The sequence below is a fragment of the Lipophrys pholis genome (assembly GCF_963383615.2).
Source record: "Lipophrys pholis genome assembly, chromosome: 23".
NCBI lineage: Eukaryota > Metazoa > Chordata > Actinopteri > Blenniiformes > Blenniidae > Lipophrys > Lipophrys pholis.
The window spans coordinates 8,414,355-8,430,798 of record NC_137645.1 but is presented as its reverse complement, the minus strand read 5'-3'; the positions used below and the strand labels follow the sequence as shown (position 1 = coordinate 8,430,798).

The following is a 16,444-nucleotide window of genomic DNA, read 5'->3' as shown; positions in this document are numbered from 1 at the left end:
GACTACGGCGGCTCAAGTAGGACAAACAAGGACGGCAACTCGTTTGCGACCGTATACGACCGTACACAAACGCTTTTTCGAAAATAATGTTTTAAATTAGTAAATACGGAATGTACTGTCTAGACCCCAGCCTGAGAGGTGAAGTGATTTATAAAGGATTTATAAATGTTTCATTTTTAATGTTATGTCAAACGCCTGCACCATTTCCTTCCGTGTTAAGTGGGTCAATTTAAGAATGTATTGCAATCGAACAAGCTGCTTCATCAATGTGATCCTGATATCCAATCTGCAGTGATGCTGCACATGAAGTCGAAATCAATGGCGAAAATGTCAACAGAACATTTTACAATTATTCAATTTTACCACAAGGTGGCGATCTGCAGCAAGAAGCCCAAACCCCACATGCCTGCGATGAAAAAACATTAAATCTCTCCTCTTATCCCATCTCTGCATGCAGGTAATATCAGTAATACCAACGGTTGGTTTGGACATATCTGGCGTGAAAGAACAAATACACTGTGAGAAGAGACAGATATACCATGAAAGCAGCAAAGAAAATGTGAAAATAAACCAGAAAAAGGTTAAATGGTCAATGGATTTTATGTATAAAGCACCTTTCAGATGTTTGAGCAGTCCCAAAGTGCTTTAAATTATTAATACATTCACCTATTCACACACACATTCACACACCAATGGAGGCGTGTGACAAACAGACATATAAAATTATGAAAACAGGAAAAAAAAAAAACTGAATATGGGCAAATAAACTATGAAAATAGACAAATATATGGTCGGAACAGCAAAGTAAATGTGAAAGCAGACAAATACAATGTAAAAACCACAATAAACTGTGAATGCAGGCACAGAAACGACGAAAACAGACAAACAAAATGTGACAATAAACACTGTATAAACAGACTAATGCTGTGTGAAAACAGGAAAAATAAACAGGAAAACAAAAATAAACAAATAAACTGTTAAAAAATAAAACAGGCAAACAATGAAAACAGACAAATGGAAGGCGGAGACGACGTACAGCAGGAGTGTAAAACATATAAACAGACGACGTCTCATATCAGCTAAAACTCAATGGCTTGCATGAGCCAATAAGGTCAAAGAAAACTTTTGCATCACTTATTGCTAGGCAGAAAACGATGTTTATTTTTTTTATTATTCTAAAGCCTTAACAGCTGGATGAAAATGCAGCATTTCACATGCAACTTTAAAAATCTAAATGCCCAGAGAGCATAGAGTATATAGTACACAGTATGTAGTATATAGTAAAATGTCCCTGGACCCGGTGTCCCGCCGTAAAGATTTGACCTTGTGGCGTAACAAACGTCTCTCTGTGTGGCGCGGACAGCGCGTGTCCCCGTCCGTCATCCCGTAATCAATGTGGAGTTTATCCAGAGTTTGTGTTTGCTCAACAATTCCACGAGGGAGGGGGGTGGTGGGGTGGTGGAGTGTGTGGTGGGGGGGGTGATTAAAGCAACTGACCTTGGTGGGGGATTACTCTGCACACATCGGGCAAATGCCGTTGGGCCTTATTAGATTGGTCGACGCAAAATTCATAAAATGCCGGACTTTCTTTACCACCCCCCCCCTACCCCACCAGCCCAAAGTTGCCAGTTCTATTTCCGAGCCCTTGGATAAACAGCGATTAGTCGTCTGCAATGGGAGTTTGTCGGGAGACGAGACGCCTCAAGGCCGATCGATGAGAAACATTCGCCGCGTACGTTTGCAGTGGCGTTACTGTACGGCGGTTACACACAGCCGGCGGTTTTAAAAACGGACGTCGCCCCGCCACCGTGCCGGGAACGCTCCCCGCGTTTCGTCTTGTTTGTTGATGCCCTCTGGGCCGACGGGGATATCAACAAACAGGCCACAGTATGGAGCTTTGCTTTTTGAAAAAGCTCCGTCACCATAGCAACAGAGGGAAATCCTACTTTTTAAAAAAAAGCTCCGTGCTCTATGGGAACAGGGGAAAAAAGTTTTCGAAAAAAAAAAAAAAAAAGGAAGCTCGAACTCCATCTCTGAGGAGGTGGGGTAAAATGTAACTTTTCAAAAACGTTTTGATGCCATCGCTGTGAAAACCAGGGAAAACGCAACTTTTCTAAAATGCTCCAATGCGTTTTTACACCGTCTCCAAGGAAACGTGGTAAAAATGCAACTTTTTGTGAACACTTGCCGAACAAACAGGGGTAGACTTTTTAAAAAATTAATTCTAACTATGTCTCCATGGAAACACAAGTTTTTGAAAACGGCTCCCAAGGCGGAACCTTTGGAAAAAGGCTCCAACTCCATGGCCCATGGCAACGAGGGAAATAGAATGTCCGTGTTCTCCCACTGTTAATACACATTAATAGCACATTGTTCTCAGCGTGCACGTGTTACAAGTGAAAACGCGTCGCGTTTGTATTCTCCGTCCAGAGGAGTTTCGCATCCGCATTGGCAACCTTTTGAAAAGGATGTCCGTTTCCACGACAACGGCAGAAACACTTAAAAAACGATGTCGTGAGCATTCGTTGTATTTGGCGCTGTAAGAAATAAATCCCATATTTTCATGACATTGCTGTTCTAAAATTCATCTAAATGTCCTATTTTACAGCTTTAGGTGATATAATAATTTTATTTTTTATTATTAAAGAAAAAAGTGATGCAAAGTGAATCTGTGCGCTTTTCTGTGGCCCCAGAGCGCAAAATCTGGGAATTTGTAGGACCCAGCAGATCTCCCAGCCCCCGGAGCTTCACCTGTTCACATCTCTTCCCCCTTTTTTTTTTTTTTTTTTTTCTTCTTCTTTCTTTCTTCCTCCCCACTTGGGGGAATCGCCTTCTATAATGCCCAAAAAGCTGCGAACAATGCCGCCGCTGCCGTACGCCTCCTGCTCCCTGCTGCTCCTCTGCGCGTCGCTGGCCGGCGCGTCGCTCGCCGAGATGGTGTTCCGCTGCCCGGGCTGCACCGCCGAGCGCCAGGCGCTCTGCGCCAAGGCCACCGAGGCGTGCGCGGAGATCGTGCGCGAGCCGGGCTGCGGCTGCTGCCCCGTGTGCGCCCGGCAAGAGGTCGAGGCGTGCGGCGTGTACACGCCGCGCTGCGCCACCGGGCTGCGCTGCTACCCGACGCCCGACTCCGAGCTTCCCCTGGAGCAACTGGTGCAGGGCCAGGGCCAGTGCCGGCGCAAAGTGGAGCCCGAGACGAGCACGCACAGCCAGGAGCACCGGGAGCAGAGCAGCGGTCAGTCGGTTCTTCTTCTTCTTTCTTTTTTTTTTTTTTTTTTTTTTAACTATCAATTATTAATGACTATGTCTAGACTGGATGGTTTATTCCCTCTGCAAGCATCCATTTAAGAAATGCATCGCGCCAGATCTGTGGCTGATGGTGCAGCTGCAGCAGCAGCAGCAGCAGCAGCGCTCCAAACAGCTGGCTGGTCCCAAAACACCCCCACCACCCCTACCACCCCCACCCTCCTCCAACATCCCCAAGAAACAAAAAAGAAGTCGATTCGAAAGAATTCAATCTGTCAAATCAATAATTAAAAAAAAAAAATAAAAAAAATGGTAACAAACATAAGGCCCGTGGGCCAAAACTAGGCCTTCAAAATTTGTCCACTGTATTTTGCGTCATTGAAAAAAAAAATGGCTTCACGTTGAGTCGTTTTCGGTCCCCAATTGTGAAAAAGTGCACCTTTTTTTTTTAATCAAGAAAAACCTTAAATTTGAAATTTGAAAGGTCATTATGGGGTTATTACACCGTTTTACCGCCAAACTAAAACGTGTTTGACGCTCATCGGTGAAATCCAGTCGACATTTACGCAAATATATCCAGTATTCATGTAAACAAATATTTATTTAGGAGACCCTAACAGATTTGTTTTTCCAGAACATGAATTTTGTTTTGTAATTCACAATCAACTTGAATGTTTTTTTGTGGTTTTTTTTTTTAATCAGGTGTGCTGCTTTTAAAAAAAAAAAAATAATTCCCAGAACGTGGTTCGTATCGACATGTTGACAGAAGAGTGTGTGTGTGTGTGTGTCAATGTTGCACTGATTAGACACGTGGACTTTAGGTTTTGCGCACGAGGAGGATCCACAATGTGGTTCGCGTTTAAAGGGGTCACAGCGCAGAAGAAGACGAAGAAGAAGAAGAAGAAGAAGAAGAAAAGCAAAAACAGCCTCATTAGAAACAACAACAATCCCGTCGACGAGTGTCCACTGGGTGTGCGCCCCACTCAGAATCCCCCGCGTGTTTATTCTGGCACGCCGAGAGACTCCTGACGAAAATCCCTCCTGACACACGCGGGATTTACCGATCAGCCGCGCTAATTCCTTAATTATAGACGATAACAGTTTGAGCGCCGGAGGCCTCAGATACGCCGGGCGGATCGTGTAAAGGCTTGTGTGGGGAGCGATCTCGCGGGACGCCGCTTTGTTTCTCCGCAGGCCGTGTTTGGTCCTGCGGGTTCAAGGGAGGAGCGCGGGATAAGGTGGCGTGGTTTCCGGAAAAAAGGCGGGGCAATTACATGACGGCGCGTCGTCGCGGCGACGAATCGTACGACGGCCGTTGCCCTTTAATGCGGCGACGTTCTCAAGCGAAAACTGCGGAAAGTTTTCGTCGCGCTCCGGGCGTCGGTTCACACGACAGCGGCGCTCGGAATTGGAAGAGCAACTTCCTGAGAACGGTTGCCATGATGGAACTTTTTTCGAAAATGCTCCGTTTCCATGGAAACTGGGGAAAAAGCTTAAAAAAAAAAAAAAAAAAAAAAAAAAGGCTCCGACTCCATCGTCTTGGAAACGGGGAAACGCAACCTTTTCAAGAACGGTTCCCTCAACGAAACTTTTCGAAAATGTTTCGTTTCCATGGAAAAAGTGGAAAACGCAACTCTTCGAAAATGGTTCCCAAGAGGAAACTTTTCAAAAAACCATCAGTTTCGGTGGAAACAGGAGAAAACTCAACTTTTTGAAAAGGCTCCGATTCCATCTCCTTGCAAATGGGGGAAAATGTAGCTTTTTCAGAATGGTTCCTGAGATGGAACTTTTCGAAAATGCTCAGTTTCCATAGAGAGAGGGGAAAATGCAACTTTTTTTAAAGGCTCTGATTCTATTTTCTTGGATCCGGTTTAAAATGCAACTTTGTCAGAATGATTCCCAAGACGGGAAATTCTCAATATCCGTGAAAATGGGGAAAACGCAACTTTTCTGAAACACATCATTTCGAAATCCCTCTGAGTCCGCCTCTGTCAAAATAGGGGGGAAATGCAACTTTTTAAAAACAGTCTGTCTACATGGAAATTGGGGAAAACGCAACTTTTTGAAAACATTCCGTCTCTGTAAAAATAGGAAAACGCAACTTTCCTGAAATTTATCTTTTCGAAAAACCCTCCGAGTTCATCCCCGTCAAAATGGGGGAAAACACAATTTTTTGAAAACACTCCATCTCCACGGAAATTGGGGAAAAAAAGCAACTGTTTGAAAATGATCCGACTCCACCGCCATCAAATGGAGGAAAACACAACTTTTTGAAATTGCCTCCCAAGGTGGACGTTTTCAAAAACGCTCCGACGTCGTGTTAACGAGGGAAAACACAACTTTGTGGAAACCCTTGAGCTCCATCTCCGCGGTGACGAGGGTAAAGCTGCACCTGCATCTCGGCCGCGGTAACTCGTGGTTCTGCACATGCTCAGTAGATGCCATCCCTTCTGCTTCTCTCTGTTTAAAACTACCTCACCAGTCCATCCCTCACAGGAGCTTCTGGAAAATGATTGCAAGCCTAAATCTACTCGAGGATTCAAGTGATTGGAAAGAGAAAATAACTTATTAGAAAGCAGTACTTATGTGGTTGTATTTAGCGGTGCGGTGGTAGCTATTACTCAGATCTGACATCTGGGCAAAGAATCAGAGGATGAAGCATTGCAGCTGCTTCATGTGGATGTTTTTGAACTCTCCGTGTCTCTTTTTCAATCATTTCAACACTTCATTTTTAATGCTATGCTTACTTTTGTCCAAAAGCTCTTTAAAACGTAAAGAAATGCAGCAATCAAACAATGAAACAATGAAAAGATTTTGTCTAAAATCGAAAAAGACTTCCAAAAACTTTTTGGAACGCTTTCAATGAAACTGTCCAATGATCAAACAGACTTTAGAGGGCGCCATTGCTGTTATTGTCCATCGACTGAGCATGTGCAGAACAATTTACCACCAGCGTTACAGAGAAGTTGTGTTTTCCGGGGTTTGACACGCTTTTGGAATGTTTTCAATAAGTTTCCAGCATTTCTACAGTGACGGGAGTTGCAGCATTTTCAAAAAGTTGCGTCCCCCCCCCCCCCCCCCCCCCCCGTTTCTAAGGTTATGTTTTTATGGAGACTGAGTTGGGGCAGTTTTTAAAAGTTGCATTTCCCCATGTTTCCATGAAGATGTAGTTGGACTGTTTCCGAAAAGTTGCATTTAGATCGGTTTCATCGAAGATGGAGTCGTTTTTGAAAAGTTGTGTTTTCCACAGAAAAGGAGTCACCTGTTTTCGAAAAGTTGCCTTTTCCCTTCTTTTCCTTTTGAATGGAATCTCAGCATTTTCAAAAAGTTGCGTTTTCAGTGGCTCCGAGCACCGCTGTCGTGTGCCCGACGCACAAAATGCGAGGAAGATTTAAGCGTTTTCACTCGAAAACACTGTCGCATAAACGGCGCCTGAACAAAGGAAAAGCGGCACGGTGGTGTCGGTTCTAGCGGTCTTTGCTCGGCCCGACTCACCGTCGTTGCGATGGCGCCGAAGTGAAACACCGTCCTAAAATAATACGACTCGTTTGACGGACTTGAAACGACTCACTTTAGAGCTTCAATGAGATTTCAAATAAAACGGGCTGAGCCGTTTTTTTTCCCGCCGCCCCCTCCGTTTATGTACACTATCACTCGATAGTCAGTTCCCACAGAAACCTGGGCCCAAATAAAGGTTCCCCCTTTTTAATCAGATCGGACGGACGCTTAGTTGTTTTGACAGGACTCACCGCGGACGTTACGTGACCTCCGACGGGAACCGAGGCGAATTATGAAAACCCAGACAGAGGCCAGGTTCCCCGCTTACATAGAGCGCGACAGAAACAACAGTACCCGTCGCTCCAGCGTTAGATATAGTCCTAATTGTTTATTAATCCGCGAGTGTTAATTCTCCTCCAGACTCAACATTTCGGGGGGTGAGAAAAGGGAGACTTGACGTTTTGCTGCTCCAATATTGTTTTAAATGTGGGGGAAAATGAGGTGTGGGGGGGGTGGGGTGGGGTGGGGTGGGTGGGGGGGGGCAAAATTCGGTCGAAATAACATTGTTAGCTAACAAGGGGCATTCCTGTGTACCTGCAGCGGGGGTGGGGTGGGGTAGGAGTGGCGGTACAGACTGAGCCTGCGGGACTGAAATAGCTCAGAGATAATCCACAGCCGCCAAAAATGGGTCTTTGTGCCCCCCCCACCCCCACCACCCTTTCGAGGGGTCAACTTCACGCATATCCGTGCCAAGAATCTCCTCGTGCCTATTGAGATCCAGAATAACTCCCCAGGCTTCGTTCTGTTCGGGGACGGGGGGGTGGGGGGGTAGATAGGGGGGGGGGGGGGGTGGGGGGGGGGGGGGTGGCTTGAGACAAACACTGTCCGATACCGACTCTCGGGGGACGGTAGACGGGTTGGACGTTCTTGGGTTTCTATCTGCATTGGCATGGCGCTACAATACGTCGCGGTACGTAGGCGATGTTGACGCCGTCGATTGGTGGCAGCCCAGTCGGCCTTTGGCCAATAAGTTGGCGGTTGCCCGGACTTCAAAAGGGTACACTTTGGTGAAAACGTTGATGTGCTCACAAAAACCAAACAGTTGGCGTCAAGAATGACCGAGCAACGTTGTCGCGAGCTTCTCAGCCCGTAACTGCGATCAGATCCGATTGACTCTCGGTCCGAGGAACTGCAGCGGGTGTTGCGTTGCTTCCGCTACTCTTAGGAAATTTGTTCCGAAATCAAAATCCGCAAAGTTTTTAACCATTTCCTCGGTGGTTCGGCCGGATTGGAGCCTCTGTTGGACCCTCTGTTGGAGCCTCTGTTGGAGCCTCAGTTGGAGCCTCTGTTGGAGCCTCAGTTGGAGCCTCTGTTGGACCCTCTGTTGGAGCCTCAGTTGGAGCCTCAGTTGGAGCCTCTGTTGGAGCCTCAGTTGGAGCCTCTGTTGGAGCCTCTATTGGAGCCTCAGTTGGAGCCTCTGTTGGACCCTCTGTTGGAGCCTCTGGCCGGCCGACGGTCTTTGCGTTCGACACTCTTGCTCCGAAGACTCGTCGAAAACGACAATACCGGTCACAGTTTCTGTTTCGCGGCTGTCAATCTTGCAAGAAATTCTGGAGAGGTATTCCCGATAGAAGGTTCACCAAGTTCAAGAAAAACTGGTTCCGTTCCATTTCCTGTCGGCGCCAACACCTGCGAGCTTTCCGACCCCCTCTGGAGGGTTCAAGGCGACGTCGACGGCAAAAACGTCACGACAGTCGAAGTGGTATTCTCGTTTATCTGAGTCGGCGCTCTGCGGGATCGACGTGTCACGTGTCACCCAGCAGCGCCGTTAACCAGCCAGCTGCCTGCTCTGTGGACGTACGTGCCAGAGCCTGTATATATATTTTTTTTTTAAAAAGCAGCGCTTTCAGGTGGCTGTTGCGAGCCAAAGAGCCTGCAAGGTAAACAGATCTGCTCTCCGCTCGGTCGGCGCTTCAAGGTAAAGAGTCCCGCCGGGCCTGTTAATGGATTCTGGACCGCAGTGATTCTGCAAAGAGGTCAATTATGTCATTACTGACGGAGTTCAGTTTGGGGGTAAATGTTTTTCACAGAACCCAGAAGGAAGTTTTCCTCCTTATCGTTTCACTGGCGTGTGCCGAGCGGCCGTCGGACGGCGCGGGCTTCTGTTGACGACTTTGCGATTGTCGTCGATGTTTTTTTTTTTTTGAAGAATCCCAAAAACAGTTCAACCCGAATCGGCTCATTTGTTTTCGAAGCCTAATATGGTGTTGCTGATGTCAGATTTATACAATTTACATAAATATTGTACTTTTCTCCTGGAAAACCACCACATTTTTTAAAACCGGGACACTATATTTCATCATTGATAATTTTTTACCAACAATTTCACAATAAACTCCATTTATACAAAGCTTAAGCTATAAATTGTGAAATAGTTGCGATCTTCATCAGACATTTTATTTTGAAATATATGGGCACATAAGGAAACAGTAGTGACGTTTGAAATCGTCCATTTTAATGAGTGGCCGATAAAGACGTGTTCCTTTTATTTTAAGGAGACGTACGTAAAAAGTCTTTTTTTTTTTTTTTTTTAAATGAACTTCACATTTTGGGAGAAAACTTTTTGGAGTGTTTCTTGGGTGCGTACACGACGAAGATGCTCGGAGTCACTGAAAACGCAAAGTTTTTTAAAACGTTCCAACTCCGTCGTGTGAACGGGCAGAAACGCAACTTTTTGAAAACACCCCATCTCTGTCTCCATGTAAATTGGGGGATATGCAACTTTATGAAAACGCTCAGACTCCATCGCCGTCAAAGTGGGCAAAAATGCCACTCTTTGAAAATGCTCTGACTCTGTCTCCATGGAAACGGGGGAAACGCAACTTTCTGAAAATGCTCCAACTCTATCTCCATGGGAACGGAACTCTACCGACACGTCCGGATCGTTCCCTTTCCACTGGCCACAGCCGTTTCCAAGTCTGCCATTCGGACGACTTCTGGCCCATGTGCCATCTGGGAATTCGCCGCGGATCCAGATCGAGATCGAGAACGCCTCTCGCCGCCGTTGTTCGGGGATTAATTCAGGCAGTAGACCGGACGGTCGGCCTGCCGCTCTGTTGATACTGCTGATCCCCAGCCCACCGCTCTGGTTGTACCGCCGAGGTCTGGCGCCCCCCCCCCCCCCCTCTCGACCTCGACCCCTCTGTGTAGGACGATCACCGTCGTACCTTGTGCATTCATGTGTGCGCATCTCAGCCCCCCCCCCCCCCCCACCACCGGCGGTATTTCTTTGCCGCGGTGGAGGATTATGTAAGACGGCAAAACAAAAGACTGCCGATGTGTGTCCCGTGCGCGAGCACACACACACACACACACACACACACACACACACACACACACACACACACACACACACACACACACACACGCACACACCTGATTTCATTTGACTTTTGCCCCCGTGCGCGGCGCCTTCAAAGGGACGGCCGGGGAGCGCACAGCGGAGCGTCGTAGGGGGAGCCGAAGTCCAACAACACCACATCTATCTGATGGCAGAAGGCGCCAGCACCTTGTTATTGCTCCGTTTTGGAATTTCCTTTTCTTTTCTTTTTTTTTTTTCTTTCTCTTCCTCCCGTTCTCTCCTCGGCCTTTTGTAATCGTATTCTGTCCCCAAATTTTTTTCACCTCTCGCTAAGGGGGCAGCCGGGGAAGCCCACAACCGACTTTCATTCATTCGCTCGACCGGCTCCAAAGAGACGAGATTCGCAAAAGTGCTTTGCGTAACTCCCCCCCCCCCCCCCCCCGCCCCATTTGCTTGTTTGGAGAGTCGCTCCTCTTCCACTCCCTCCCCTGTCAACTATCAACCCCGAAGTTATGCTCTGTTGTCAGAGACAACAAGTTAGGTTGAACCTGATGGCCTCTTACATTGCTCGCCTCCATCTGCCCGGACAAGACCGAGCCGAGAGCGAGAGACAGAGCGAGAGACAGAGACAGAGACAGAGACAGAGAGAGAGAGAGAGAGAGAGAGAGAGAGAGAGAGAGAGAGAGAGAGAGAGTAAATCAAAACCGCCTGCAGGGAACCGTTGCCTTGCAGAACCACCGCTGGTGGAAATGCAAGGTTTTTGCACGGGCTGGAACGACGCGTCTCGATTGGTCCGTGAGGGCCTCGGTTCGAGACCCAGGCCGTTTTGGTCGCGCACATGTTTTTGCCGACGTGCATGCACACGAGCTCCCTTCACAGCGGTTGCACATGTCTTTCTGTTCACGCTATAAGACCCCGTTGCTCACATGCGGTTCCCAAACACGCACCCTGACGCGAGACATGACAGCACGCCGACCTTTTAAATACCAGCGTTTTCCTTTGTTGTCGTGCAACGAGGGACGGGTACATGTATGGAAGAGCTGAAACGATCCCTTTTTTTTTTTTTTTTTTCCTTCTTCTCCTTCTTCCACGTGACACCATGAATGCCGGGACTGGAGTTCTCAAAACAACGCCATTTTCTATTGGCCAAAAAAAGGATGCGGTTACATGAAACGGCGATGTCGTGTGGACAGGGCCGAAAACACGTCCTGTTTAGGATATTATGAAGCCGCTAAAAGCCGCTACGTGCTTCAATTTTCGGCCATCTCAGACGAAAGATTGCAATCTTGAGAGAATCGTGGGCGAAATCGTTGGTCTTTGGTTGTACGTCGCACTGGGAGACCGGTTCAAAGATGGCCGCGCTTTGGGGTTAGGGTTTGCATGTAGCATCGCTGGTTTGAGCCCTGAAAGTCTTTAGCATGTAGCATTTAGGGTTGCTGATGTGTGAGCCCTGAAAGTCTTTAGCATGTAGCATGTAGCGTTGCTGATGTGTGAGCCCTGAAAGTCTTTAGCATGTAGCATGTAGCATTGCTGATGTGTGAGCCCTGAAAGTCTTTAGCATGTAGCATGTAGCATTGCCGGGGTGTGAGCTCTGAAACTGTTTAGCCTGTAGCATCGCTGGTGTGTGAGCCCTGAAAGTCTTTAGCATGTAGCATAAAGCATTGCTGGTGTTTGAGCCCTGAAGGTCTTTAGCATGTAGCATGTCGCATCGCAGGTGTGTGAGCCCTGAAACTCTTTAGCATGTAGCATGTAGCATATAGCGTTGCGGATTTCTCACAATACTCGAGTTGAGAGTGAATCAGAACACCCAATTCAGAAAGATTATTTTCAATTGAGATTCAAACTTAAAAACAATCACTTTTTGACTTTTCACAACTGTGAAAATGTCTACTCAGCATTTCTCTAAGACTTGAAATAGGTCCTTTTTTTTTTTTTTGCCCAAAATGTTGACTCCTGCAGATTGTTTGTAATTTAGGTCAAATTCATCGGTGAAAGCGAAGCGGAACGCATGACATGTCTGCTCAACATCGGCATTTATCAACACGTTTAACATCTGCTGATGAAAAACCCAACCGTTACCACGGAAACCTGACCGCGACTCGAGTCCGGCCGGTTCCGTCGGAGCCCGCAGGCTCGTTAACGTGCGGTTCCGCTAAACGAGAAAGGAAAAGGATTTCTGGTGACTCACTCCATTGTGCCAATTTCCTTTCAGTGGGTTTGGACACGTTTGTCGTTGTTTTTCCTCGCATTGTTCTTAGGAACGGAAAAGACACAACACATAACTGGAATAAATTAGAATTTTTTTTTATTTATTTCTTTTCATAAACGCAGACAGAAAAAAATAGGGAGCAGCAGCTCAGACTGAAGGTTCCACCTATCATTTAAAAACCTATTAGAGCACCAAGATCGTTGCTTTTTGAAAAAAAATAGGCCATGTCTGTCACCATCTTCACCCCCTAAAAGCTAAAGGTTATCCTACACAGCGACGGTCTTCGGCGCCACAGAGCAACTTTTTGAAAACCGTCCGTCTCTGTTGAAATGGGGGGGGGGGGGGGGGGGAATGCAACATTTTGAGACCACCCCGACTGCGTTTCCATGGAAACGAGGAAAACACAACATTTTGAAAATGGTCTGACACCATATCTGAGGAAAAGACAACTTTTTGAAAACGCTCGGACTGCGTTTCCGTTAAAACGAGGGAAGAGGCAACCTTTTGAAGATGGTCCAACTCCGTTTTTGTGGAAATGGGGAAGAATAAAACTTTTTGAAATCGCTCCATCTCCATGGTAGCGCAATTTTTTTTTAAAACTCTCCGTCTTGATCATTGTACATATGGGGGACAACTTTGTGAGACCACCCGTGGAAACAAGTACAACACAACATTTTTAGAAGTGTCTGACACCATATCCGAAGAGAGGGCAACGTTTTAAAAATGATCCGTCGCCATAAAAACTGGGAAAAATGCAACAACTTTTTGAAAACATTCCCACTCAGTTCTTGTGGAAATGTGGGGGGGGGGGGAATTTTTGGGGGAAAACGCTGTGCCTCTATCCCCTTGGAAACGCAACTTTCTGAGGATGCTCCGGCTCCACCACCGTGGAGTGTCATGACTGAGTTCATAAACTCCAGGGACTTGGTGCTTTTATTTTGACGGTCACCGTTATAACAATCCAACCAGAATGTCCACCAGAATGTCCTCCCTCTCCCTGTCTCAATGCTTACAGCGTCCTGTGTTCTCCTCTCCAGCTGAGGTCGTGGAGCTGCCGCCCGAGCAGGACGTGAGCGAGATCCCGCCCATCCGGAAGCCCAGCAAGGAGACGGCCTGGCTGGGCCCCAAGGAGAGCGCCGTGCGCCAGCACCGCCAGGAGATGAAGACCAAGATGAAGACCAACAAGGTGGAGGAGGTGAAGCCCACTCGACCCAAACAGGTGAGGCGGAGGGCGAAGGCTCATGGTGGCTGAGCTTTGGACTTCATGAGCATTATCGGGAAAAAGTGATGATTTAATATCGGCCTTCGAGGGCGGATCGGTGGGGTAGTGGTTTGTACCCCTGCCTCACAGTGAGAAGGTCGACACCGAGTACTGACACAAATACTAACCTTTCGCAACTTGCCAATACAGAGTACTGATATGAGTACTAACCTTTAGCTACTTGACAATACGAGTACCGATACGAGTACTAACCTTTAGCTACTTGTCGATACCAAGTACCGATCAGAGTTCTGACCTTTCGCAACTTGCCGATACCGAGTACCGATACAAATACTAACCTTTAGCTACTTGACAATTAGATTACTGATACGAGTACTAACCTTGAGCTACTTGTCGATACCGAGTATCAAAAAGAGTACAAACTTTTCACAACTTGCCGATACCGAGTACTGATACAAATACTAACCATTAGCTACTTGCCAATACAGAGTACTGATACGAGTACTGACCTTTAGCCACTTGGCAATACAGAGTACCGATACAAGTACTAACCTTGAACAAGTTGTCGATACCGAGTACCGATAAGAGTACTAACCTTTACCTACTTGCCAATACCGAGTACCTGTATGAGTACTAACCTTTGCCTACTTGCTGATACCGAGTACTGATACTCATAAAAACCTTTAGCAACTTGCTGATACTGAGTATCGATATGAGTACTAACCTTCAGCTACTTGTCGATACAGAGTAGCATTACGAGTACTGGCTTTTGGCTACTTGTTGATACTGAGTACTAATATCAGTACTAACCTTTACCTATTTGTCGAAACCGAGTACTGATACGAGTACTAACCTGCAACTACTTGCCGATACCGAGTACTGATACGAGTACTAACCTGCACCTACTTGTCGATACCAAGTACCAGTACGAGTATTAGCATTAGCCTGTAGCACGGCTGGTTTATGAGCTTTAAAGCATGCAGCAGGTGTTTCACTGTTGATCTCCTTCAGATAAAAACCAGTGCTGTGTCGCCACCTACTGGTGAAAAAGTGACAAAGACATGACTTTTGTTTTACCTGTTTTCCATTGAATTCTTCACCCACTGACCTCAAACTCCTCCGATGACCCCAGAACATTCCCAACCGTGCTATTTTTCCATGGAAAATACCCCCCCCACAAACAATCACATTTTAAAGTGCTTCGCTCTAAACAGCTTTTAAAAACAAGTATTCTGGAAGACGGTTGTGTTTCCGGTGCCACTGACTGTTTATCCATTTATTTATTTTATTTTTTAATTTTTTTTCTCAAAAGACTCAGTGCCAGCAGGAGCTGGACCAGGTCCTGGAGCGGATCTCCAAGATGCCCTTCCGAGATAACCGCGGTCCCCTGGAGGACCTGTACGCCCTGCACATCCCCAACTGCGACAAGAGGGGGCAGTATAACCTCAAACAGGTGCCTTTAACATGCATTTCTCTTCAAATATAATGCATAAAAACTCCTGTAAACCTTTAAACATGCCCCTGATAAGGCTGGTAAATCACATATATTGTATTTATTTTTTATGTAAATAACACATTTCATGGTGAAATGACTCTCTTTTCTATCTTTAAATGTAAGGTAAATCTCATTTATGTGAATTGTTTATTGTGTCACGGCGTTTGTAAAGATCCTTAAAGAGAATATTTGGGTTAAAATGCTTATTTTACACATATTTTACTTTTAAAAACAGACAAACATGAATTATATATTTAAGTTATTTGCAAAAATCAGAGTAAATGATGGAAAAAGTCAAATTTCCTTCAATTTTGAGTCACTTTTTTACATTTCACATATATTTAGATTCAGATGACTCTATTTTCTATCTTTAAATGTGAGGTACATCCGATTTATCTGTATTTCTTTAGAACTTGAATGTTGAAAAACCTGTGATCAGTCGATTGGTATCGCGGGTTTGCGACAGAGACGGATATAGAAGTGTCGTTAAGCAGAATCTAAGGGTTAAAATGTTCATTTTAAACATATTTTACTGAGTCAGACAGACAGACGTGAATTATTAGGGCGAAATATGTCACAATTCATCAGCTGTTTTGCATATTTATGCTCTTATATGCTCCTATAATGCAAATTGAAGTCAATTTTTCGTTATATTTGCATCATTAAATGTAAAAATCCAAATAAAAATGATGAAAAACTCACCTTTCTGCAGCTAACAGTGTTTAATTGTCCATTTAAAAAAAATAAAAAATAAATTCTGTGCGTTTCAGTGCAAGATGTCTCTCCACGGCCAGAGGGGGGAGTGCTGGTGCGTGGACCCCCACACCGGTCGCCCCATCCCCGCCGCCCCCACCGTGAGGGGCGACCCCAACTGCAGCCAGTACCTCAGCGAGCTGGAGCTGGAGCTCCCCGAAACAGAACAGATCTAGAGACACACACACACACACACACACACACACACACACACACACACACACACACACACACACACACACACACACACAAAACCAAAAAAAAAACAACAAAAAAAAACAAAACCAAACTGTCAAGCACAATGTATAAGCTATACGTCGTCTATCTGTGTATTAAGTGTCTCGAGTTCAGAAAAGGATAGAACGCGTAGGCGCGTGTCAGCTGGAGGCTTCCGGTCGCGTCGTTGTCAGTGTTTCGTACTCTACTCCTCCCGGAAGAAGAAGAAGAAGAAGAAGAAGAAGAAGAAGAAGAAGAAGAAAATGGAAATCTTCCAATGCGTTTGATGTTTTGTCGGTGTTTTCGTGCTCGAGCTTGCAGATACTAAAACTCTCCGCCTGGCTTTAAAAGTACTAAAAGATAACACGCGTTGGCAGTAGTGTGCGTTAAAACGCTCGCGGCGACCCCGAATGAGAAGATGACGCCATTAAAGACATACAACATTCG

The 16,444-nt window shown here is 46.0% G+C and overlaps 1 protein-coding gene across 1 annotated transcript; it reads left to right on the top strand.

The window, feature by feature from the left end:
* The first annotated feature begins 2,814 nt into the window (after positions 1-2,814).
* igfbp2a (insulin-like growth factor binding protein 2a) lies at positions 2,815-16,444 on the top strand. Its single transcript, XM_080492591.1, has 4 exons — positions 2,815-3,232; positions 13,349-13,530; positions 14,846-14,986; positions 15,799-16,444. The coding sequence occupies exons 1-4, from the start codon at positions 2,839-2,841 to the stop codon at positions 15,955-15,957; spliced, it is 876 nt and encodes a 291-aa protein (XP_080348717.1). The 5' UTR covers positions 2,815-2,838; the 3' UTR covers positions 15,958-16,444.

What these genes read in the sequence shown, in the direction of transcription:
- igfbp2a (XM_080492591.1), top strand. Translation starts at nt 2,839, where the DNA reads ATGCCCAAAAAGCTGCGAACAATGCCGCCGCTGCCGTACGCCTCCTGC. An exon ending in GCACCGGGAGCAGAGCAGCG is followed by an intron (nt 3,233 to 13,348) that starts GTCAGTCGGTTC and finishes TCTCCTCTCCAG; the next exon opens with CTGAGGTCGTGGAGCTGCCG. An exon ending in AGCCCACTCGACCCAAACAG is followed by an intron (nt 13,531 to 14,845) that starts GTGAGGCGGAGG and finishes TTTTCTCAAAAG; the next exon opens with ACTCAGTGCCAGCAGGAGCT.